General features: G+C 40.1%; 2 protein-coding genes across 3 annotated transcripts in view; one reads left to right on the plus strand and one right to left on the minus strand.

The window, feature by feature from the left end:
* Positions 1-19,102, minus strand: part of cbl (Cbl proto-oncogene, E3 ubiquitin protein ligase) — a 35,599-nt gene extending 16,497 nt beyond the window's left edge. Inside the window, exons 1-3 of one of the 2 annotated variants that reach the window (XM_063493206.1) lie at positions 18,432-19,102; positions 17,996-18,264; positions 13,015-13,262 (exon numbers count right to left, since the gene is read on the minus strand). In XM_063493206.1, coding sequence (XP_063349276.1) covers positions 13,015-13,262; positions 17,996-18,142 — 395 coding nt within the window. In that variant the 5' untranslated portion in view covers positions 18,143-18,264; positions 18,432-19,102. Of the gene's footprint in view, positions 1-13,014; positions 13,263-17,995 lie in introns of both variants that reach the window. The other variant, XM_063493205.1, reaches the window with a different exon arrangement.
* Positions 19,101-23,843, plus strand: drc12 (dynein regulatory complex subunit 12 homolog). The gene is made up of 6 exons (XM_063493207.1): positions 19,101-19,407; positions 19,482-19,550; positions 20,018-20,137; positions 20,364-20,456; positions 20,532-20,662; positions 23,362-23,843. Exons 1-6 carry the CDS (start codon positions 19,356-19,358, stop codon positions 23,488-23,490), a joined length of 594 nt encoding a protein of 197 aa, XP_063349277.1. The 5' UTR covers positions 19,101-19,355; the 3' UTR covers positions 23,491-23,843.
* Positions 23,844-25,535: the final 1,692 nt, after the last annotated feature.

The following is a 25,535-nucleotide window of genomic DNA, read 5'->3' on the forward strand; positions in this document are numbered from 1 at the left end:
AGTTTTAACGTGTCACACACAGTAGTTTATGGCAAATAAGGAGAAGTCAGCTAGTGTCACAAGCTATACACAGAGGACAGTGAGAAAACAATGTTTTCAGCTAACATGAGCGTATTCAAGAACAGTTTTACTTGTGGATAAAATACTGGTGAAAACACTGAAACAGAAATAGTAAATATTCAAATGCACATCAAACATGCAGTTTCCTGAGTCCACCAAAAATAATAACCTATTTAGCATTCTTGCTTGCTCAGCCATCTGTGTCAATGCAAAAAAGAAATGCAGTGATGTGATGTGGATGACTGTCAAGTGTTTAAAAACAACCCAAAACATATTACACACACAAAAAAAACAAAAAAAACCATACAGTGTCACATGGAATGTGACTTTGTTCTTTTTTCCCTCCAAATGGAGTTGAGGTGGCAATAGGATTCAGTGACTTACAAACTGTTAATTGGCTGATAAATAAGCCTACCCTTCCCCCCCATGTCACTGCAAAATGTATACAGCAAATACATCAGAATATACAACGGAAATGACTCTGGTAAAACATGAAACCCTTATTCTTTCTCTTTGTGTATGACTTCTGAATAATTTCCATCCTATTTCATCTGTTTGTCAGCCTGTTATTCAATCTATTTTAGTGAAAAAGGGGGGATACCACCATGGAACTCAAAGGAATTTGAGATTTGAATGCGAAGTGCAGGCTACCACAGAGATAAGAGATTCTTGCTCCTCAAATCTGCAGAAACATGGATGGTAGTTAAAAGAACGGGCTTCCAGGTTTAAATAACAAATAAATAGCAAATCAGCTAAGGACATTCTCACTGAGAGAATGTCCAGAAATAGCTTCAGGTTCTTGCATACATTTCACAAGTACATGCATGCATGCATGCATCTTTAGAGTGACTATGATGTGAAGGTTAGGACATCGTAGTACATAGGTGTGACTTCAGCTGGTCAACAAGAAAGGAGGAAATAACTGAAGAGCATGAGACCAAACAAGAAAATGACATAAGAAAGATGAGAAAATACTTGACTGGGAAATAAGAGAATGAATTTGAACATTATCACCATGCCCGTGCACCACATCACAGCATTACAAGCGTTAAGCTGAGAAAGCGGTGATTTACGAGGCGGCACAGAGGGAGATTGTGCTTGGCTGTCGGGCAGGGTGAATTGACATGCACGAGAGAGACAGCAATGAAAGCGTGGCTACACTGCAGCTGCCCCACACTACAGCACACGCCCTATGAGTGGAAAAGCGGGGAGTGGAAAGAGTGAATGAGGAAGCAGGACAGTGACCAGAGATGGATGAATAAGATTAGTGTATATTGACATCCTGCCAAAATAGAGTAGTACTTGTTAAGAAGACCGTTTACCACGGAGGGGTATACAAGAATCTTTGGGGGGGGGGATGCAAGGCTTGCACAAGTGTTTTACACTTACACCCTCGTGGTAGTAAATGATAATAATCACTCTTGTAGTCCTGATGTCTAATCTTTTTAAATGCTCTGCCCACTTAAAATCTACAGCAAAGACTTGAAGCTAGATGCAGTGACTGCTGTTGTCTTTGAAGTCCAGGCTAGCCTCTTCAGTGATGAAATGTGACAAATGAGACCAACTACTCCCAGCATTTCCCTTAGGAGCTCATGTAGCTCTATTTAAGAGCATCTTCCCTTTCCAGCATCATCTCAGGAAAGACAGACGTTTGTGACACTGCATTTCTGTGTGCTTTCTTCAGCAGCTATCATCTCAGCAGGAGGTCGCCCTCAGTTACTTTGGTTCCTGGCTGTACTGGCCTGCTGAGCCTTAAAGCTGCTGCCTTATCCTTTCTTCTGTCAAGCTCTCTCTACTCTGTACTTAGATCTAAGTTACAACAGCCCCCTCCTGCTTTTCTTTTACCTACAACATAATCATATAAAGACAGTCTTCGTCTCTCTCAAGTTTGTGTGGAATTGCTCTCTCCTGACTCACAGCTTTCATTTCATTTTCATGAGGGTTACTTTGCCATCTTATTCATCTACTCATCCACCCCCTTCATCTCAGAACTTAAAACATTCATGGAGACTACTTAAGTGTTTGAGCTTATAAAACTATCTCTTCAAACCTACCATTTAATTTAATTTCTAATTCACCAAATGTAATAATACATTTGAATATAACCACTTGGGGTGGACACATTTATATAGGCACAATGAGCATTGAAACTTGGATCTTAACAGATTAAAAGTTTGAGGTGAATTTCATGCGCACTGAAGAGGAATAAACTGAAAAGTTTTTGCGGCCAACTTGTGAGACTGAGAAAAAGTAACAAATCCTACCAGGTTCAGCTAATCCCACTGTGATCTAAGGATAAGTTCAGACAGAAGGCAAAGCAAAAACATGCACTATGCATCAAGTCTTTGGAAAAATAAAAGTCTTCTTTTGGTTCAGTCTCACTCTTGTGAGAAATCTGAATGTCGAAGCTGACTGCTAAAGATGCTTTTGGCCTTAAAAAAAATCAAGAAACTAATAAAACAGATCAACATGCAGAAGAAGCTGCTGAGGCAAGTTAATTAAGTTGCCTGAACTACAAAAGCACCAGAAGCTTCATACAGGAAGTGGAACTACGTAACTAGTTCAGTCAAAAAAAACAAAAAACAAACCAAAAAAATCCCCCCCCCCCCCAAAAAAAAAAAAAATGGGACTGCGCTCTTATTTGCCGAGTTTGCAATGATGTTTGGTGCTGCTAGGCATTAGCAGTTTGCTATCCATTAATCTTGTGTTTTGTAAGTAAAAGGTACAGTGTGCAGTGACTCGATTCAGTGTGACTCAGAACTAGAGAAGGAGTCTGAAAGTTAACATTGGTCCTACTAGCATCAGTTTCACAGCTGTCTATGGCACAATATTAGCATTGAGAATAAAACATTGTATATTTTTGTCTGTAATGTTGAGGAACCACTAAAATTAGCTGAGTGAATATTAATATTCAAAGCTAAGATACAAGTTAATTTAAACTATAAACTGATTTAGTATCTCTCAGCCCATCTCACCCTAAAACAGCATCTCTGTACTGTGTGTACACTTGGCAGTAGCCAATACTTCAATAGCCAGCTTTACAACAGTCACTGCTATTTGAAGTGTGCTACAATCATACAAAATAGCATGCTGATATAGACTGTCATATATTTCTATAGTGCTCTGTTTTTCCTGTAGTTACACTGTCATTCTTAACCACAGTCAAAGGCCAAACCTTTTTTTGAACACTAGGTTTTTGTCCTCCATCCCCCTCATGCTATAGAGTGACCTCTGACCTTGCAGCTGGCTGCTCCCTTCCTGTTTCCTGCTGGTTGTGATAAAGTAGCACAGCTAGCCGGCCAGCAATGCATTACGCTACGTTAATTCACCTCAGCACAGCCAGCATGGGTCATCCTCACAGAATGAGAGCTTTTCTGGACTCGCGATAGTCACAAGTAGCTTCGGTATTATCACGCAGCTGTGTTATCGCTTGTGCTCGAGGCCAAAAGGGAAACGTAGATCAAACACAAGCCGTGCTCGCCAAAGCTACCAGAAAGTCGCTTACAACATCATATCAAATAATTAAAACTAGAGCAGAACTAAGTATGTTGAGGACAAATCCAGAGACCCGAAAAAACATAGGCCTATGTTCGCCTCCTCCACTCCCAGTGGATTACAATTTTATGTAATCCAGAGATTTTGGGGAAATCATAAGAGCAGTAAGTTTCTCAATAGATTTGAAAAGCATTTTTGAGGAAATACACCAATGTGTCACATTTGCATCGCATCATAAGATTATCATGGTGTTTTTTTGTTTTTGAGTCTGTGGTTGGCTTTTCAGTTTGAAATATTCCTAAGAGAAACAGACAACACAGCCTCAGTACACCGAGCAGTTACAAGCTCATTTACTACAACATGAGAAGCCACTGCTGTTTCAGCAGTATGCAAAGCGCTGTACACAGGACACAGCCTGCAACTGTGTTAATACCACTGATTAAGATTTGACATATTAGGTATCTACATCATGCAGATAAGTTCCCAAATACAAGTATTTCAGAACAAAGTACACACACACAAAAAAAATCCATTAGACCAGTCAAAGCTCTCTCCAAACTGAAACACTCTTACAGTCCTACCATCCTGTACTTTTCAGGCACTGACAGATCACATTTTTATTGACTCATGATGGTCCAGGGAAATGGGGAGAGCACTCTCCATCAGGGTTAATAGTAACTCCAGCACTGAACTTATAAATAAACAATGTGGTAAGTTGTGATAAAAATATACAAAGACATTAAAAATGAATGTAGCTGTTGTACTGGAGTGTACACAATGTGTCTGAAATTCTGCTTTCCGGTTTGCCTCAGTCATCACTTTTAAACCTCCAGAAACTGGCCTCATTCCAGAGCAATATCAGGAAACGGCCATGACAGCAAACAAGCAACAACCACGAGACAGTGCGCTTTAGCAATGATCCAAGCACACTTATCTGTTTCTGAGCAGTCCTTAATAAATAAAAACATTGGGAAAATCCTTTCAAACGTCTTTCAACACATTTCAATGTATTTCATGTTTCTTATAAACACGTTATCACAGTAGTAAATTAGACATGCTTAAATCCAGATTAGAAATAAATTATATAATAAACAGCTCAGTTTCAGCCAAATCCTCTCACATATCTGAGTGCATATCTGAGCTCATTTATCTCTGTGTGCATAAACAGCAACTGCTTGTTGTACCCTGCGAGGCAGAGAAGATAGTGGGTTGCATCATGCTAATCACCATAATCTAAGTGTGAGGACTACATGAGTCGACTGCTCACTGATATCGCTGCGACATAAATAACCGTGATGCTCTGCTATTTGTGTGCCTGCATATATCCGTGCATAGAGCCCCAAGCTACGAGTGTAGGAAAATGTAATTGAAGCCGAAACACCCGCAGCCTCTGAAGTGTGAACCGTGTTTTCCATTCCCATCACCGATAGCCGTTAGGCTAACCACTAAAAGCTTTCCTTAAATTACTCCAACTACATCAGCACCAACTAACCAACTGTCTCAACAAGTATTCCCCCTGTAGCATCACACAGAGAGGCTGTTTTTCATGTCATATCAGTCTGTACACGGAATTGAGCTGAGAAGGAAGCACATTTGGTGTGATTCATATAAGACTGACTGCAGCACAGAACAGCAGCGGTGGGGAAACTGAACAATGGCTTTCTCTAAAATGACACGTAACGCTAGAGTAAATCGTCTTAAGGCTGTAGAAAAATTCGGTTTAGGCATGAGTATGCAAAAGGAGGACTGAGCCCTATTCCCGTCACCCTGAGCTACACTGGGAGATTTCAGGGTGACTGTTCAATACAGTTCAGGATTAAAAGGTTTTGACTCTTATTTCCTTTCTTGTGAGGTGTAAAAACTAACAAAGACTTCAGTGAGAGTGCGTTTCATTTTCGTGGGAAACGTAATGCCGGAACTACTTCCTCTGTTAACAACTTCAAAATGATTAAAACCCTCAGCAGTACAGGGCTATTAGTTGAGATTAGCAAGTTTCTAACTGAGCTATTATTTCATGTGAAATTGTCCATTTGAAAGAAACTCAATATTTTCAACAGCTATGATAAAAATGAGCTGGTCTAGTTAAAGCACAAAACTAAGGCATGTACTGATTAAGGAGGAATGAATGATATCCATGCAAATTTCTCCTCTATTCACTTTTATCTGACATAACAAAATACACTGCAGAATTTCCTCAACTCAATTCTATACTAGAAACAAACCTTTCCTACAGTATAGTAGCTAAAGTGATAAGACGGGTTTTTAGATAGGCAAATTCAAAAGCTGTGTCCACAGAGACAGACCTTCGTTTCACGTGGATGTCAGGTACAAACCTTCGTTTCACGTGGATGTCAGGTACATTTACAAAAAATAGGAAGCTGTGCTTTAGGACAGCTTTTTCTCAGACACAAAAATAGAAGAACAGAAATGAAAAAACCCCTGCGACATTTTAAAGTATTGAAGTTACGGTACAACACACTGTCATTTTTCTTTGTCCACGAAGGCTCGAGTACATGAATTTTTGACAATACAGCAACACTGTGAACAACTGGAAAATAACAGTTCATGCTAGGATATTTTATTCATTCAGGTCTTATAGCATTAGCAAGATGTGAGCGATGCAGCAAAGAAAAAGTAACTTTGAGATGGATGATTAGGACCAAAACAAATGCAGAGCTAGCCAGAGGCTCTGTCTACATTTGTGTTTTGACCAGAGAAAAATGGACCCAAATCATTGTTTTAATGAATGGCTGTACAGTAGCCCAGCTGCAGGGAACATTGAATGAGTAGAAGCTGGAGGAAGTTGACTGAGCATTGTAATAATATCACTGAAACATGCCTGGAATGCATTTTTCTATTGTGCAAAGGACTGGAGCAATGTGCTGTCACTAAGGGAAGTTGGAAGTAAGCACAGAAGGAGAAAGAGCAATGGGGTGAAAGGCTAAAAGGTGTGTGTGGAATAAAATGTTAACTCCTGAGTGTGGGGCTGCAGCTGAATGCTGTTTTATTATTAAATTATTATTTAAATACTTCTTTAGTCTTTAAAAGGCACTGTTTTTTTATTTAACATTCCCAAGATAAAAACCATTTACCTTACAATGATTTAAAAAAGGAGTATACTAAGAGACAATAAGCAGAAAATTGTGACTAATAAGTGGTTCAGAGCATAAATTAATTAAATTCAATTTTATTTATGCAGTCCCAAATCACAACAACAGTTGCTTCAAGGCACTTTATATTGTAAGGTAAAGATACAGAGAAAAACAAAAAAACCCCAACAATCATATGACCGCCTATGAGCAAGCAATTTGGGAATGGTGGGAAGGAAAAACTCCCTTTTAACAGGAAGAAACCTCTGGCAGAGCAAGGCTCGGGGGGGGGGGACGAAGACACTGTGGAAGAGAATCAGAGATTAATCATAACTAATGATTAAATACAAAGTGCCAGTACAGGTGTTTGACAGATTTATTATTTCCTTGAACTTAGTATGTGTGCAAATGTTGTTAATGTGTACAAAATGGGAACAGGGAAGCAACCTAATCTGTAATACCTCACATGATGTGCAACGCCAAGCACGCAATTCACCTTTTTTGTGCTAATCAACCATTTCTTTTTCTTTGCTTCCTTGTGGTTAAACAGGAAGCAAAGGTTTTTTTTTATTAATGTCTGCTTTACATGAAGCTCTGTGAAACCTGAGCGATACCGTCATCAGTTTACCACAAAATGAATTCTTAAAGAAATCCTAAAAATAGCTCTGCAAATTTGATCCTTTTGCTGCTTAAGGTGGTTTAAGTCAGTTAGGGACATTTCGTTTCATCTTCAGATATGAAAAAGAAAAGGGGGGGGGGGGTGCTCACAGGGGATACTCAGAGTGCTAACAGGGTTTTGTCATAATGTCTCACTAACAGAAGAGTGGTGGAATACAGCTAAGATAAATTAGATCATAGTACATAAACCCCAGCACTGCAATTATTATATTTCTGCATTGCAGACTATTCCGCAATACATGACTGTGCAGTCTATAAGCTCACCACTTCCTGTAACCAGCTGGACCTATCAACGGTGGTCAGGATGCGATGGCAGCTTAGCCCAGGAAGATGATCAAACAGCCTCTCTCAGAGAGGTCAAAGCTGTATCCGGTTAGACCCATGGGAGGGCAGGCAGAGGGGATTATCTGAGGACACATTGATCAACCCTTCTACTGTATGACTATTCTTAGAGAATGTGCCATGAGTAATGTTTAAACACAGGCTTCCTATCCTGTTTGCACGTAAGTGAATAAACTGGCTTAAAAAAAAAAAAAAAAGAGAGAAAAAGAAGCTGTATTAACCAAGAAGAGATTTGGAAAGTCAATTACTTTCAACATAGACCAATTAACAGCCAACAAGAGACCACAGTTACAAAACACTGGGCTGTTAAGTGCAGAAGTAGTGACTGGTCATTTTTTTATAACACATTATGGTCTGACTGTGTAGCTCTACTTCCTGCTTAGAAAATAAAGGAAGCGCTTTAAGGGCTAATCCTACTCTTCTAGCCATCTTGAGAACAGGCAATAATGTACGTTTGGTCTTGGGTTGAAATTTAAAACAAAATTAAACTGTATATTAAAAATCAACTAACAGTGTGGCTCTTTGTGAACTCCTATGGCGGAAAATGTCTCGATTGTGCTGCGTAAAGCCAGAAGAGGAAGTAAGTGAAGCAAACAAGGAGGAAGTGCTGACTGTGTCATGTCGATTCTGACCGAATATGGGCTGTCACTGTTAATTAAGTTTTGCTTGGAGTCGACTCACTTTCATCTTACCCTCTTCGACTTTCAACAACAATGAACCCCCTCTTTTTCCTCTCCTCTGTGACTATGTATGCACCTCGTTTCCACCCGACTCAGCTGCTCCCACAGTCAAAGCCCAAGCGAAAAGTGTTGCGCAACAAACCCAGGCGTGTACTGTGCTACCGCGACTCTGCTTCATCTCTAAAGCTAAACAATCTGCGAGGCTCAGGTTAGTGGGGGGCTGGATAAATAGAGGGCCAAAATCTCCGGGGAGGACACTGCGGAGAAGTCTGCACGACATCGCATCACAGCATATCCACCCACTCTTCATTTGGGGCTCTTATAACACACTTAGATCCTTCACTTTGATTTGAAAATAACCATAAAGCCCAATCATAGACCCTGAAGTCAATGGCTGACAAGCACTGATGTTGGCTGAAGTTAAAGTGGTGGAGATAACAAGTGTCAGTCGGTCTTGCATTTACATTTTTCTATTTGAGGCCCATGTTATCCTCAGCTTCTGTTTAACCAAGTTTCTGTTTTATTAGTTTCCTAGTGTCTCTGCGTCATTGGTCAATTCTATACCATTTTTAAGTGGGCTGACACCCATTGGTTAGTGTCACTGCCACTGCCTTCTCCTTTGAGACAATGGCAGTCTTTGTGTGTAATGCCTGGCTACTGTGTGTGTGTGTGTGTCTGTTTCCTCTCCTTCAAGCACGATTTTTTTTCCTTCTTTCTGCACAGTCTCTTGGTCCAATCAAGCAATGATAAAAACGAATTTCACAGAGAAATTGACACAATGTCTAAAAACAGCTTTATCGCCTCATGTCAAATACAGGAGTGGTTCAAATAGACATTTCCTCTTCTCTCTGGTTGCTTTGGCATTTTTTTGCTTCTATGTCTGCAACATTACGGTCACGGTAGCTGAAAGAAAACAATCTTATTGAGGAACTAAGCATCAAGATGAGGATGTACATCTGACGACTGACTTGATAAAATGATTGCTTAATTTAAAAGAAAAAAAAAAAAAAGAGACTATGTTTAAAGTAAACACCAGGTTACGCCAATGTGTGAAGAAACATTAGAACCGGGTATTTCTGATTTAGTTCTGCAAGTGAGCTAGCCTTGGAGGGAAATTTACTCCGATCAACTAAATTTCTACCAAATTTTAGCAACCTGCGTTCGTTTTTATTGCAATAATCAAAATCTGGTGGTACCGATGAGCCCACTTTTAAGCCAGCTTTTTCTCGCTGTCATTCAAGCCGTACAACAAATCCATTTCCTCGTTGCAGGCATATAAATAATCTAAATCTTCACTTTCCTTTCACGCAAGACTGTAGACTTTTCAGTGCGTTATTACAAAGAGCATCCACAGCAACACTGGAAAAGCAACTATTCACAGAGAACTACTTTGTGAGCCAATTTGCTGCACACTGACTCTGCTCTAGAGGATTTTTTTTTTCCACAGTGGTGAAGCATTACAGCTTTCCAAAGTAAACCACTAGTGGCTTCTTCAATGACATACATTTTTGGGCTTCTATCTCTCTCGCTTTTTGACTGCACATTTAATCTTATCACAAGTGCTTGGCAAAATTATGTTTTTGCAAACTTTGAAACTTTCAGACTTTTATTTCTATTGTTATTATTTTTTTTACTAAGAACAAGTGATAGTCACACTCCTTATTACTGTAACAAAGTTTACAGACTTTAGTAAAGAGTACATACTAGTCTTAAATTATGAAGGGTCGAATAAGTTTACTTGATCTTGAAATTAGAAAATTTATAATGCACAACACAAATAAAAATTTCCCCAGGTCATATAATAGTAACATGGTTATAATTACACTCCAGAAAAGTCTGAAAATGAAGAAAATGCCTACAGCAAAGGAGGGCTTAGCACAAGGGGTATAAAAAAAACAAAAAAAAAAAAAACAAGACGCTGCCACAGTAATGTCAGTCATCATCTCAAGATGAGCAATGAGCAAGGGTGGGTAGCCCTGATATCATGATTGCGGACTTGAACATCACAAGTTGTTACAAATTCTCATATCTTGCATATAAAGACACGGTTCTGACTCTCACAATGACCAAAGTCTACAAAATGTAGTTAATGTTCTATTGAGCATGACTTGAATCATCTGTTAAGTGTTTACTGAGGTTACAGAGAAAGGGAGTCAAGGGCCAATTTCCCACAAACTTATACTACTGGAAGTCTTTGTGTAATTGGAAGAGCAACTCCCCGTTGGCCATTATTTTTTTAAATGCAGGTTTGCCACATTTGGGTGTTCGCTTTTCAAAACTGGAAGCTGCTTCCATCTTATACATACAGCACCAATATAACAAATAAACTACTTTTGATCAACTTCACATATAAGCTTTACTTGGCAGAAATGAACCACCTTGAGATCCCACACTCAGTACAAATATCAGCTTAGTACTGGCCAATACTGGCATAAAGCCCCTATCCTTACTAACAGCTGAAGTAGTTGATGACCAACAGTTTGAGGACGGCATCAGTAAATTTTGTTGAAAACGAAGCTTTAAGTATTAAACAGTTATAATAAATGTTAGCCTAGCATTAGCAGTTACCTGATAGCAACATTATGCTGTTTGTTATCATTGGTAGAAGGTAGCGGCTATGGCTAATAATAAAATGATGCTTGCAAATGTTATCAGTCCCACCCATCTGTAATGTTAATTAGACAGTGTTAATTCAACAGGATATCACAATTATATTTTCTTTAATGTCCTAGACTAATGCTAAGAAAAGTCTATCAGAAACTAGATAAAAGGTTGCGGTCTACCTTATCAGCTCTGATCAGCAAAGAAATATGGTGCCAGGTCACCAGAAGTACAACACTACCACAGGATAAAATATTGTTGTCTTAGAAAATATATATGCAAATCTTACACAATTTCGTCACTATTTTTTCCATTACATAAGACAACTTAAAAACAGTGTTGTTTGGATGTTATTGTTTCTATGGTTCGAATCTTTATTTAGAAAACAATACCTCTTAATTTTTTGTCAATCCACCTCCGGTCTCTGAATCATCCACATACCACTACAACAAAAGATTCATAGTCAAAATGCTAAAGGTCATCTTGCAGAAATATAGTTGCCTACAGTTGAAACTTGGATATCGCACTTATTAGTTACAAATTTCTTGGTGTACAAGTAGATGTACTGTGTCAGGATCCTACATGTTCATTACTACTGATAGCGCCTCCTGCCTTACTGCTGGGATCCACTTTTGTGTCCTATAGAAAACCCGTTTATTCAGTTTGGCGGCTTAAACAAATGACTGTGTTTTCTTCACGCTGCAGAGAACCTTTAGGGTTTTTCGCTTGGAGTTGGAAGGAGGTGCCTTTATGTGTTGAAGGTAATGGAGAAACATGAATAGTTTTGCCCTTTGTGTGGGTAGAACTTGTGCTCTGTCTTCATTAGACTAAACTAACACATGCATTCTGTAATGTGAATTGTGAAAAAACAAATGATGCCTGGAAAACTTTGCCATGGTTAGTTTCCCAGTTGACATCTGAAGCACATGTGTGCTCAGGCAAGACTACTACCTGTAAGTACAATGTACTTGGTATCAGAATGGGTATTATGTCCTTTGACTATGGTCTCAGTTGGCCCATTTTCAAATAACTTCGGGTGATTTAATGACAGACCAGTCCAAAATCTACTGAAGATGGCAGTCTGTCATAAAAGTTTCCTTGACAACACAAGAAATCTGCTGCAAGTCATCTTGCCTACTACCAGTGAGAAAAGATATTCTGGACAAAGTCCTTACAGGCACAAAATCTGATGGCAGTTCATGTCATTTGGAATGATCTGCTGTAAAAGGAAAAAATATTCACATCACAACAACGTCCAACAGCATTCACCCACAGCATATTTGAAATTAATAGGGCGTCTGTAAATATATAAAGAAGAAGATCAGCTTCTTCCAGTATAGTCTGCACCTCAAGAGAGGCTGCCAGTTACCACTAACCTCAGTTTATACTGAGGTTTTTTTTGTTTTGTCTTGTTTTCTTTTTTACAAAAAACAAAAAACAGAAACAACAAAAAAACCCCAAATGGAATGTCTTATCAATAATCTGAGTCTCTCCAAACATAAAGCCATGACAACTCCTTATTTTCGGGACAGACTATACACTTCACTCTGTTTCTAGACAGAGAAATAATACTTCAAGCAAGACAAAAGAAAGAGACAAGCAGGAGGCACCATGTGACTTTTCAAAAAAGTAAAATAAGCTACATGGAGAAACTATGCTCGAGTAGATGGTAGAGATATGGAGGCACAAAAACAAAGCAGCATGCAGGCAGGCAGCTGTAGATTAAGCGCCATTTTGACCACAAACGCTCACATGCTCAAACCACAACACATCTTTCCTCTTGTTTTGATGCTTCTTGAGCTACAGCCAGCCTTGGGGCTGGGGGTGGGAGCAATTGTTCACGCTGTACCTGCATTGTCATAATTATTCACAATGAACTGCTGCATTAAGAAGGTTTCACACCTTGAAATTTCCCGTTTCAGATGCGTTTCATTCAAGACAATGAACACAGCAGCTCAGCAAGGTTGAGAAGAGCATTTGTACTTGAGAAGGCAAATAATTTATAACATAGACACTCTGATACGATTAAGATGGTCATCTATTCCATCTATTTCATCCAGTTTTCTCACCTTGGTTGTGAATTCTCCTCATACATGCGTTCCTTGCCCTCCTTGAACAAGCTAATGGTCTGCTTGGTCTTCTTTGTCAAGTTCTCCATGAAGACCCGGAAATACTCATTGTCACCCAAAGTCTCCATTTTGCCCTCGTAACGAGACAAAATGGTGCGCAGGTGCTGGTAGGTGTCTGGCAGCAGGTCCAGGATGTAGGGAGGGCTGTTCTTCAGAGCCAGTTTGGGGTTTTGGCATAGCCGCACCACCTGCAGAAAGGGAGGATGTGAGGGGGAGGGCAAGATACGGTTAGAAAGAGTACATAAGATAAAACTCAAGCTAAAAGATGTGGTAGAAAGTGAGTGATGAAAGAACAGTTAAAAGGACAGCGAAACAGAAAGATAATCTGCACAATCCATCCCGTGTGTCACTATGCATTTTCACTCTCTACATCACTAAGGCAGTATTTATATCATATAGAGAGAATTTCGCATAAATTAGCTTCTTCTTGCATTAGAGCACTTATCTTTAGTGCAAAGTAGTGTCTGTGAGCCTAGACAGGAGACGTGCAGAACAGAAAAAGCCAATAAAGTTTAAAAGACATAAAGAAAGACTTCCCTAAACACTTTGTGAAGTTAAGAGTAGTCAGAGTGATGCAAGTCTGTATATTATGCAATCGAATATATAGACAGAGTAGCAAAGTTTAAATACCTTGTGACATCTTAAGTTAGTTTACTTATCACCATACTATCAGAATGACCTAGATGGCAAACCTACATTAATTATGTAGCTAGTCGCCTGTATTTTTTATTCATTTACTACAGCTACGCAGCATTCATGTGAAAATATACATTTTTAAACACAACAGACACAGTTGGATGGTGATTTACACTCCCAAGTGTTTATCCAAATTGTGTCACAGGGGGCTGAAGTCTAGCTAACACAACAGGCGGCGGATACCCTAGACAGGTAGCCAGTCCATAACATGTCTAACTCAACGAGAGACAGCCGTTTCCACCAAGTTATAATCATCAGCCAACTTAACCTTTGTGTCTTTGAACTGTGAGATAAAATTGGGCCAACCAGAATAAAACCCACACAATTATACAGGCTCAGTGAGAGAGTGCAAAGAGCTAACCAGCAGATTTAAACTTCTATGAGGCAATAGCGTTCTGCACCTGCTGCTTCAAAATATGCTAAAAGGGCCTGTGATGTGTCACATGTGGCTTTGACTTCTGACTGAACATTAAGTAGAAAATGCATACATATTGTGCATCGTGATTCAACTTTAAGAAAAAGAGATTTAGCTGGTGTAGAGCACAGTCCTAACCCTACAGTAGCTCTCCTTTTTAAGATATTACTTTTTGTAAACAAGAATTCCTGCACCCCTCCCACCCCCCTTTTGACTAGCATGTTTTAAGCATGTAGTCCCTCTATGCAGTGCGATTCTCCACTTCTTGAGCATGTTTACAGAAGCTGTTAATGAGTTTACACTTCCCCATTTTAATTTGAACATCCTATGCTACTTCTGCCTGACAGACTCAAATTCTCTTTACTTAACATTTGGATATGATTGCCTTGCAAATTTGAAAAACCTCAAGTGAGCAACTTCGAGAACACAAATGCAAACAAAAGCCAAATTTTTTTGACAAACACGAGTGTCGATCTACGAACACCGACTCAACCGAACCGTGAACGCGACAATCATCTGTCACATGGGTTTATAAAACATGTTAACCATGACTGTGGTCATACTTGGGGAACCAAGTTTATGACAACGTTGAAGACATTCAGGAGAGTGCATTAACATGTTTCATCCTCAAAAATGTTCAACAAATCTAACTGCAGTGTTGCACTTCGCCGGGTCAATTCATGAATCATTACGAAACACACAGCCAAACATTATGGGTGTCATGTCCCGATTCCAGCCTGAGCTTATATACATCTGTGTAGCCAGGCTGTCAGCTTCAGTTACTGAACAACTGTATCTCAAAAACAGGACGTGGCTTATTCTTTGCAGACCAGGCCAAATTATTGTCCACTGATCATGTGAAAATGTAAGAAAGAGATATGGCAGGAACAGCATTACAAGAATGTCGTTATGAACTTCCTTGCTTCCTCCATTTAAAAGGCATCAGTGTGGCATTGTGGAAGTAATGAGACTTCACAGAGCTCAAAGACTTGGTTTATTAATCATCATCAATGGAAAAACGAACTTTTTAAATGTATTACAATTGTTAATGTAGTTTTATTTTTAGGCATATGAATCTATGCTGTATAGACTACATTGTTCTACCGTGCAACATATTCCACTATCATGATTAAAAAATTAAACTATACAAATATTCATGCATAATAAGTAAAAATAAAAACACCTTGATGATTTGGCTGATAAAAATGATTGAGTCTACCAAACTGAGGCATGACTGTTGGAGAACTTAAAAAAAAAAGAGAGCCAATATTACCAACAATGTGTCCCAGTTCCATTAACCTTCTCCAGGCCTCCAAGCGCTTAGTGCTAACACTTGTACCCAACCCTCAGTCAAACATAATTCATGCATGCGCTGGTACAAGGTCACAACTGCTGAATGCTCTATGTCAGCATGCGTAAAGCTTCTGACTTGAAGTAAAATGCTGATCCCCTCCAAGCTAAATTACATTCCACTGATCTTTCTGTCTGTCTGTCTCTCTCTCAGGTGATTCTACACCTGGCATGATTATGTAGATTTTTCCACATGAACTTCAAGGTATTTTACAGGTCGAAGACAAGTTGGAGCTGGTTGAATTTTGGGGGATTTTAGCTGCAAACAGCCATTTTAAGTGCTTTCTCACACAAATTTAGTACAGCCAAGTGAGACAACGTCCCTTAAACCTTTTCAATGTTAAAAGAGTAATAATGATTCCTCACAGCAGGAGAAGGTAATGTGGTATTATGATCAGTGTCTATACGCTAAATAGAGTCAATCCATGTTGTAGGCCAAGCAGCGATCATCGTCTTGCTACACTTGTTTAGTCCCAAAAAGGCATGAAAAAGAATGAAGGAGACGAAAGAGCTGTGTAAATGTTAAGTACCTTTCAACTATACACCTCCACACTGGCACACAGAGAACAATGTCTTGTTCGCATAAAACTGATTAAAAAAAATTAAATAAAAAAATGACTGTCTTAGATTATGATGTGAAATTCAGGGCTTGATATTGGCCAAAACTTAAAATCTTACTAAACGCATTTCCGTAGCTAATACTTCTGATTTTAGTTTAGAGTATTACTTTCCTAATTAGCCGAAAGGATGTGGCAGTGGAACAACAGAGACAGGAACAGGATCTGATGTTAAACTTGTTTTAAAATAAACCTTTAAGACTGTAACACTTTAACTTATAGTTAATACAGGAAAGCTAAATTAAGAATACTGACGTTACACATTGAAGGTATAAATACATGCCCTAACTGTAAAACCACTACCTGATTAACAATTTGCCTATAAATAAATTGACAATCATTTTCTTTATCCGCCAGAGGGAAAAAAAACAAAAAAAAAAACCCAACCATATCTTCATCATAAAAACATAAAGTGATTTGAGCTCTTCATCGTGCTATCACTGAGCATTCAGTCATCACAAAATTGATGTGACAACAGATAAACATTAGCCACTGCAACAGATACAGATCTTGAAGAACAGGTACAGCAAGTAACAGGGAAATCAGCCTCTCGGTTTTGATCAAAATTTAACTTAGTTCTACGTGGGAGGTGTTTTCAAGGAGAAACTGCGTTATAGTTCTGCAGGTCTTGGTCAGTGGTATCCGTTGGTTTGTGGGTTCACTTTAGATAATACTAAATATATTTCTGCTGCTATTTTATGCAGTCCCATGGAGTAAAATCACTTTTGGCACGTGTGGTATAGCTTTTTTTTTCTTTTTCTTTTTTTTAAAGGTAAGATATTCCTTTATCTGGCTGTTTTTCTTCCAGTCAATCAGTTTCTGTAAAGCCATATTAACATGGCAAAATAATCCCTTCTGTAAACTGCAAGAGCCAAACTGATAGGTGGCAGGTAGTTTAATGTGTGGCAGATCAGATCAGCAGCCTCCCCCTTCTTTCTTGTTTGGTCTGCATGAGACAATCTTTCTACAGAAGTGTTGAACATTCACAGAAAACAAGGTGATAATAAAGATCAACGTTTCATTGCCACTTGTGTTCTTGTCTGTGCTAATTGAGGCCCGACTAAGCAAAACATACTTAAATGTGCTAGTAGTTCTGCAAAGGCATCATAGTTTATAATGCCGTCGCGTTGGAAGTTGAGAAACAAAAAAGCCGTGTGTGAATCTCACAGGAAACTGGGGGTCAAACTGTTGCAGGCTTTTTTTCCGAGAAGTAAAGCTGTGAGATGACTCTCCCCTGGTAAAGAGCATAGCTGGACACGTAAAATGCGTACTTTTCTTGTTCTCTAAACATTTTATTACAATTTTCAAGGGTTGACAGACAGCTGACTATAGATTTTTCATAAACGAGCTACAGGAGACACTGTTGCAGTGCTGGGAGCCCTTGTATTTCAATTTCCTGTCACAAAGTCGTTAGATTCAGCTCTTATGTGGCATATTTAAAGAATACTAGCTTCCTTGTTAGAGCTAAAGATTGTGATATACCTTAAAATATTTAGCCGTGGTCAAACAATGTAACGCTATGCACCGCGGTTTCACAACTAAAGAGTAGTTACCCGAAAGTGTTAACAACCCTGCCAAGTAATAAACTAAGCCTTCCTATGCCAGTTAATATTAAACTGCTACGAAAGTGGCGTGCCACATGACGAACAAAACAAGAGTTCAGGTTATCTGTGAGCTAAAGTTAGCTAACCATATCCTGTACCAGCCTGTTAGCTAACTTAGCAACAACAGACCTTCAGCAGGCGAAGATTAGCTAGCTTATCGCAAGTTAGCTACGGTTAGCTAGCAGTCGCCCTAGCCATCCGACGCGTAAGCAAACGCTAACGGCTTAACGTTGACAAACCTTGTCCATTAGTTTCCAGCATTTCTCCACCGTCTTTTTGTCCACGGCCCCGGGCTGGTGATGGGAGTGGAGGTGGTGATGGTGTGGCTGGAAGGCATCCTTCATCATTCCGATGATCCCCCCGCCTTTCTTCAGGTTCCCAGCCATGTTCGGGCTCGGCTAGGGTCGGCCAGAGCGGCAGACAGGCGAGGTGAGGCAGGGCAGGGGGTCAGGGGGACCGAACCGCCGCCTGGAGTTGGTTGGACCGGGCGATGGTGATCCCGTACCCCCTGTGAGGACAGCGCCCGAGCGGCGAATCCGAGCCAGGGTCCGACGGGGGTAAAATGAGGGAGGAAGAGATGACTATTGGATAAAGGCTCCCATCAGTAAATATAACATGATTATTTGGTAGATAAATGTCCAGATTGTGGATAAAACAAGCCCAACGGTCACTCACACCCTGCACAAGTCCCCCTCTGTGCCGCAGCTAGCAGGCTGCGTTGCTCAGCGTCTCCCTCTCTCTCTCTGCAGGGACCCACGCAGGCTAATTAACGGAGCACCAGACCTGGCTCCTCTCGCCCTCAGCTGGAGGACAATGGCAACGGTTTCTTCGCAGGACTCGAGCGTGTCCTCGCCTCCGTCCAAGCCGCGATGTCGTTCCTCTCTTTTGTCAGCAGCAGCTCTTTTCTGCTGTGCCGTGTCTTCAGGGGAAGTTCAGAGGCTGTGTGACACTGTCAGCACTCCTCTGCGGGCTGCTAGGCTGACGACACAAAGCGCTCACCGACGACCGAGGAGAGGAAGTTGAACTTAAAGCTGCGAAAGCCTCACGGTCATAGACGGGAACTAGGGTGAATAAATAATTATGGGATTTAAACATTGCCCAGCATTTTCTGTTTCCCCCCTCTGACGTGTATGTGCGGCCCTTTCCTTTCCTGTACGTCCCCTTCCGTTAACCCCCACCCCCTCTCTCTCCCCGCTGCCCAAACCCTAAACTCCCCGCCTTCTTTTTAAAGCGCGTTCTCGATAAATGAATGTAACCGAGCGCGCGCGTCTGCCTGTACAGCATTCATAAAATCTCCGAGAGATGCTGCTGAGTGCATCTCTGAGTTCTCCCAGCTCGGGCCTCGGTCACCCCTAGCAACAAAAGACGCTTTCACATATACTGAAGGCAGCTGGCGCTGTGCGCGTTCCCCAGTCATGTGTGACTGGCTGTTGTAAAAGTCACTCAACTATCAATTAAACCGGGCACTTTGTTTTATGGCTGCTCACTCAGCAACCAGTGCACAGCAACAGAGTCTCACCACCATACAGTAAGCGTAGGCCCTGTGTGTCTGTGCGTGTCCGTGGGTTGAACAGGCAGCCTCGCAGCAAGCAAGCAAGCATGTCCCCGAAGAAGAAGACAAAAAAGACCGCAGAGAAAAGTCCAGAAAAATGTAATCGAGATCCCTTTATTTCTTTTGTGACTGCAGATCTTCTATTTCTTACACATATTTCTGTGTTGTTACAGGTCAAAATGACGTGGAAGAAAAGCGTAGGCACAGTATTCTGGATATAGCCATTCTGCAGGATCACATAGGTGAGCCTTGAGTTTTTATTCTTTTATAAATAATAAAAACAGATTGTATGATTATTACATAAAGGGTCAGACTGAATATGACTCTCAGCAGATCCATTCCTGGTCATGTCTGTTCCCTTTTAAATCGCTGATGTCCCATTTTACTGGGTTGTATATAGATTTTAAGTGAGTTATTAAGAGATCAGTCTTTTGGCCCATAAAAGGATAGGAAAAAAAGTAAAAAACATATGCATATTGTGGTATTTTAAAACTTCTAAAAGCAATACAAGTGGAAATGAAAGCCCACATGTTAAAACTTGACTGCATGTTTGGGCATGTTTAATGGATAATTTAGTTTGCATCAATACAAGTTTTGATAAGAGAGTAATTTCCACTTTTGCTTATGAAAACAAACAAACAAAAAACAAAGAAAGCTCCCTCTGGTTTGTACGTTCAGTGCCTGCATGTGTTTGTGTGACTTCCTGCAGCCTTACAGTGTGAGGCTTTAAGAAGGATCCAGTCAGACAGAGCTGACCTGAGGAGACGTGTGAGAGACATGGAACAGAAGCTGCAGCACGAGAGACAAGACCACAGGGACATCTACTGGGGTGGGTACAGACGGGGCACGAATCCAAAATTAGTCTGTCTTTTAATAACCTGATCAAAGTGCGGATCCCTTTGGGAGTGAGGACAAGGGGTGTGTTTGCCGAGGTTAGGGTAATTTTTGAGGAACAAAAAATCTAATTAGCTGAGCGCTTAAGCTGATTGCTGTATTAGCTTTTCAAAGTGAATCAGCAATGAAGTCTGAAATAGCTGACGCAAATGTCATTCTAGACCTCAGTCGCCAGTACAAAACCATGCAGACCGAACTGACCAACAAGGTGAAGAAACTGGAACAGGAAGTCAGCCAGCTGAAGGAAGACCTTGGTATGGTCTATCTATATTTAAAGTATAATTAAACAAATGGATCCATATAAGAGTTTACTCTCTGTATTTGTATAGCCCTATCACAGGAGGAACTGAGCAAAGAGAAAAGTGAGCGTAAGCACGTGGAGCAGGAGAAGGATGCCATCATAGCAGACCTTCGACAAAAGCTGGACAACATGGAGTCAGACTATGAGAAGATCCTTCATGTGAGTTTCAACACAAGGCAGTTCAAGCACACACTCTGGCAACAATACGCATTTGAAAACCTACATGTATACAAAAATACCCATTTGAGGTAACCTTTTGCACAATGTGGGGCAGCTTTGTCTTGTATGCGCAGTTAGGCCAACCCTCAGAGAACTTGATCTCAGAGTTAGTTCCGCCAAAGTCATGGGAAGGTACTAGCACTTCTACTTGTTGGTCAGGCCTGCAGCTTATGTGTGACTCTTGAAAGAGCAGTGTGATGACACCAGTTTCTTGAAAGTCAAGCTCCTGAATGTATGATTGCTTTGAGCAGATAATTCAGTCTAAAATGACAAACTAAGCAAACACTAATAGAGCTGTCATGGATGTTTTATATGAGTTAAGTGACTTAAAAATGATTCTTATGATATTATGATGATGCTGATGAAAACTGTTGCAGTTTATGTCTAATAATGTTAGGTCAGAACTACTAAAAAACTAGATGGAGTGTACAATATTCATGTGGTTTAATTCTTCCCCCATAAAATGACATTTGAATTTTGACACCTTAGTACATATCAATAAAGATGTCCTTTTATGACCATTAGAGTAGTTTGGGGTTTTTTCCAAGGGTAGCTGCACAGGCAGAGAATTCCCTCACTAACTTCTGATGCAAAGTGAGTAATTTTCTTCTATAAGCAGGCCTGAAATATGGTGCTTAGTTCAGAAAAGTTAGTACTCCATTACAAACTTTGCAGCATTGCAGAACTATCAATGCACACAGCACCAGAAATTATGCAATCAACATGACCGAGAAACTGCTGTAAAAAAGAAGCCACAAATAGTACTGTAGAAAAGTATTCACCCTCTTCCTGATTTCTCATTTTTTTTGCATATTTGTGACATTTACATGTTTTAGATCATCAGATTTTAATAGTAGACAAAGATGACCAGAGTATTTACAAAATGCTGTTTTTAAATGATGCGTTTATTTATTAGAGTAAAAAAAAAAAATTCAAACCTACTTGGCTCTGTGTTAAAAAAAAGAATTGCCTCCTAAAGCTAAAAACTGGTCAGGCCACCTTTGGCAGCAAAAACTGCAACTGAGCGTTTGCGATAAGTGGCAAACTGGAGGGATTTTGAGACACTCTTCTTCGCAGAATTGTTTTCATTCATCTATATTGGAGGGTTTATAAGTATGAGTAGTCTCTTTAAGGTTGTGCCAAAGCATCTCTGTTGGATTTAAGTCCAGATCTCGACTAGGCCACTCCAAAAGCTTTATTTTTTTTTTTTAGTTACGATCCCGTTTGTGTACTTGTTGGTGTGTCTACGTATCATTGTCCTGGGGTGTTTGAGCTTCAGGGCGTGACCTAATGGCCAGACATTCCCCTTCAGGATTTTTTGGTAGAGAGCAGAATTCATCGTTCCTTCAATTACACCAAGTCATCCAGGTCCTGAAGCAGCAAAGCTGCCCCAAATCATTACACCACAAAACCACGTTTGTTTGTTGATATGATGTTCTTTTTATGAAATGCTGTGTTAGTTTTATGCCAGATGTAACAGGTAACCTCCAAAAAGTTCAGCTTTTGTCTCGTCAATCCACAGAAAATGTTCAAACAGCTCTTGGGGATCATCAAGATGTCGCTTGGCAAATGTGATATGAGCCCCTCCTTTTTCAGCAGTGGTTTTCTCCTTGAACTCTCCCATGGATGCCATTTTTGCCCAATCTGTCTTTATTGTTGAATCACAAATTCTGACCATAACTGAGGCAAGTGAGGCCTGCGGTTTTTTAGATGTTGTTCTGGGTTCTTCTGTGACCTCCTGGATGAGTCATCGAAGTGCTCTTTTTGGTAGGCCTGCCACTCCTGGGAAGGTACAACCCTGTTCCAAGTTTTCTCAATAAAGTTTTTTTTTCCATAAAGTCCTAAAGCCTTATAATGGATTTGTAACCCTTTCCAGACTGATAGATGTCAATCACTTTGTTTCTCAGTTGTTTTCTGTCAATCGTGGCATGATATGTTGCCTTTTAGCCTGCTACATTTTGTCAGACAGGTTCTTGTTACTTGATTCAACAGCTATGTCAGCAATTTAAACTGGGTGTGGTAGGTGAAACTGAACTCAGCTTTTTGTTTGTTTTATCTTCATCTAATATTAAAGTTTGTTTTATGACCCGAAACATTTAAGTGAGACAAATATGAAAAAAAAAAAAAAACTCCCAGGAAGTGGGCAAACACTTCCTCGGAGTTTTTCTATTCTTGCTGTCTCCTGCATTGCACTCAAGTTTATATGTCCACAGTAATGACATACACTATATGCTGTTAGTAAGACTTGAGGGTTGCAAAGCAGGATTTTCCATTAAGATGTAATGGATGAGGAATGGGGTCATTGTTGACCTTTTTCGCTAGCGCCCGAGTCCGACTGGCTGGCTACAGACAGTGCATGCAAATTTTCAGCGCTCAGATCTTCAAAGGTAAGTGGTCAAGCTTAGAGCCCTGTTCGAGGGCTCAGCCTCTGATCGCAGAGATAGGATTTTAATATGTAATTAACATTATTCCTCTCTTCCCAAGTATGACACAGAATCTAATTAAACCTTCTTCAGTGCACCCTTGCAACTCATCAGCGATAAAGGTGGTTAAGAAGGGAGGGAAATCAGGTTAGACAAGTCGGTGACTTGAAGGGAAAATCTTAGCTTGCATTTTAATGCTGCCCATGTTTTCTGCAGGAGACTCTCGACAGCCTGAGTTCCCAGCTGTCTGCGACTCGACAGGATTGGGAAGACGAAAGCGCAACCCTTCATCAAAAGTACAAGGAGCTGCTCTCTGAATTTGGCCTAAATGCACTGGATCTTTAAAATACAGGAGCCTGACATATACAGTAAGAACAGCTGCTATTGCTCAGTGAGATGTGTTTGTTTAATGCTGTAGCTACAGCACTGACTCTGTTTGATCTGCTAGAGTGCTGTGTATGGCTCACCTGAAACTGTATGGATGTTAATATATATTTTACCAGCAGAATACAGAATAGGAAGTAGATCACCATGTAGTGGCATGTAGCGCCCACTAGATGTAGCAAATGACTGCTTGTGGTCAGGAAGATGGTGGCCACTGACACTCAGTTGCTATTAGAGCATTACAGTGTGTATACTGTATTTTATATGAATATTAGTAGTACAGTAAGTATTTTGTTGTCTATATAGAAGAGCGCAAAATCCAAAAAAGCTGCATAAAAGCATTTGGGGGTTACAATAAAGTGGTGAAAATGAATAAAGCTGATGGTGAAAAAACTGTAACTATTGTGATTTCACAACAAGTATGCATGCTAGCAGAGATGGCAGTGTAGATAGAGTTCTCTGTGGCAGCCTTTGAGAGGCCAAATATGGTAAAAGACAACGAGGGAGACGTGAAACAAATGCACGATGTAAAGAAAACCACAACTAATGCTCAGTATCAAGCAGATTAATACTAAGCAATAACAAGAGAAAGGCAAGGGGAAAAATAGTTAATCATGCAGGAAATATGATTCAGCTGCCCCGCATCAATAAAACCTGACTTTCCCTGCAGGGAGCGAGATAAACACATTTTATTTTCAAGGCTGTCACTTGTGCATCTTTTTTCGTGGCCCAGTGCATTTTTTTTAGTCTCTCATCTGTGGGGTAATGAATCATTTACTCAGGGATTAAGATAATTCTGTGCTCTGACGGCCAATTAACGCAGGAACTCAAGAGGCCTTTATCTGAAAACCAATATTTCCTCCTCAAACCACCAGGAGCTGTTGCCCTCAGAGGGTATGCGTTTCAGTTTGTTTAGGGCTTATTGGGGTCGACTGCAGCCACCAAGTAGTTAAAATGAGAACGGCATAGTGCACCTGTTAGTGGAGGTGCAGAAAAATAACGATTGGCACATTGTGCCTTATCTTCCCATAGTGGAAATGTTATGAGCCCTGCAGCAGTCAGTGATGTAAGATGTATTAGCAAGCACTGATAAGTCAAATACAGTTTAAGCATCAAAAAGAAAAAAAAAATTGTTTTACATGGAATACTGTGCAAAAGTCTTGAGCTACCCCCCAATTTTTGACACTTTCCTTCCTAGGAGTCAGATTTTTATTAAAAGTGGTCTTGAGCAATATTTCTCCAGGCTTTCTGAAGGTCCTTAGAGTTTTTCTTTGGACTTTAGCTGCTTTTTCACTCATTTTCAATCCAGTCCATTTTCAGAAGACTATTGTTTTGTTTGTAAAGCCACTTAAGACTGAACCATGAATCATTTAATCACAAAATTTGTTCCCATTTCTTCAAATTGCTGAAAAGATGCTAAAGATAAGAAAGTTTGACAGGGATAAAATAGTATTTTATTAGCCAATAAGTTGATCCCTAAAGAGCTATTAGCTGAAAACACTGCATATGTCTGCATGATGTGTAGTGTGTCCTTAAAAACTGGAGAAATGGTGGCCCTTCAGTAGATCCATCTGTTGTTTGCTAAAGCCTCATCTGAAACGGTCTCAGTGGAAGGGTGGCTGTCAAGTAGTCATTTTTAAAGAAGGGAAAGAGGGAGATGAGTCTGAGGTATGCCAAATTATACAAGCACTGGAATGAAAATCAGAGGCAACAGGTCTTATAGAGAGATGAGTCCAAATTTGAAACTGATGGTAGAACAGTGAATGTCTACAGCCATCTGCGAAACACGCAGGAGTCATGGATTGGGGCTGAATTTCAGCCAGTGGTGTTGGAAATCTTGTCATGTATGAAGGGAGAGAAGGACTTTCACATTTTAAATCACCATTCAATACCATCTGGAAAGCATCTGATTAGAAGTCGCTTCACTTTTCGGCATGAGAATAATCCTAAACGTAGTGCCAATGCAGTAAAAGCATACCTGGACAGAAAAACGCAAAATGGAACAC

The sequence above is a fragment of the Pelmatolapia mariae genome, linkage group LG14 (assembly GCF_036321145.2).
Source record: "Pelmatolapia mariae isolate MD_Pm_ZW linkage group LG14, Pm_UMD_F_2, whole genome shotgun sequence".
In the NCBI taxonomy this organism is placed as follows: Eukaryota; Metazoa; Chordata; class Actinopteri; order Cichliformes; family Cichlidae; genus Pelmatolapia; species Pelmatolapia mariae.

What these genes read in the sequence shown, in the direction of transcription:
- drc12 (XM_063493207.1), top strand. Translation starts at nt 19,356, where the DNA reads ATGTCCCCGAAGAAGAAGACAAAAAAGACCGCAGAGAAAAGTCCAGAA. An exon ending in CCAGCTGAAGGAAGACCTTG is followed by an intron (nt 20,457 to 20,531) that starts GTATGGTCTATC and finishes GTATTTGTATAG; the next exon opens with CCCTATCACAGGAGGAACTG. An exon ending in ACTATGAGAAGATCCTTCAT is followed by an intron (nt 20,663 to 23,361) that starts GTGAGTTTCAAC and finishes TGTTTTCTGCAG; the next exon opens with GAGACTCTCGACAGCCTGAG.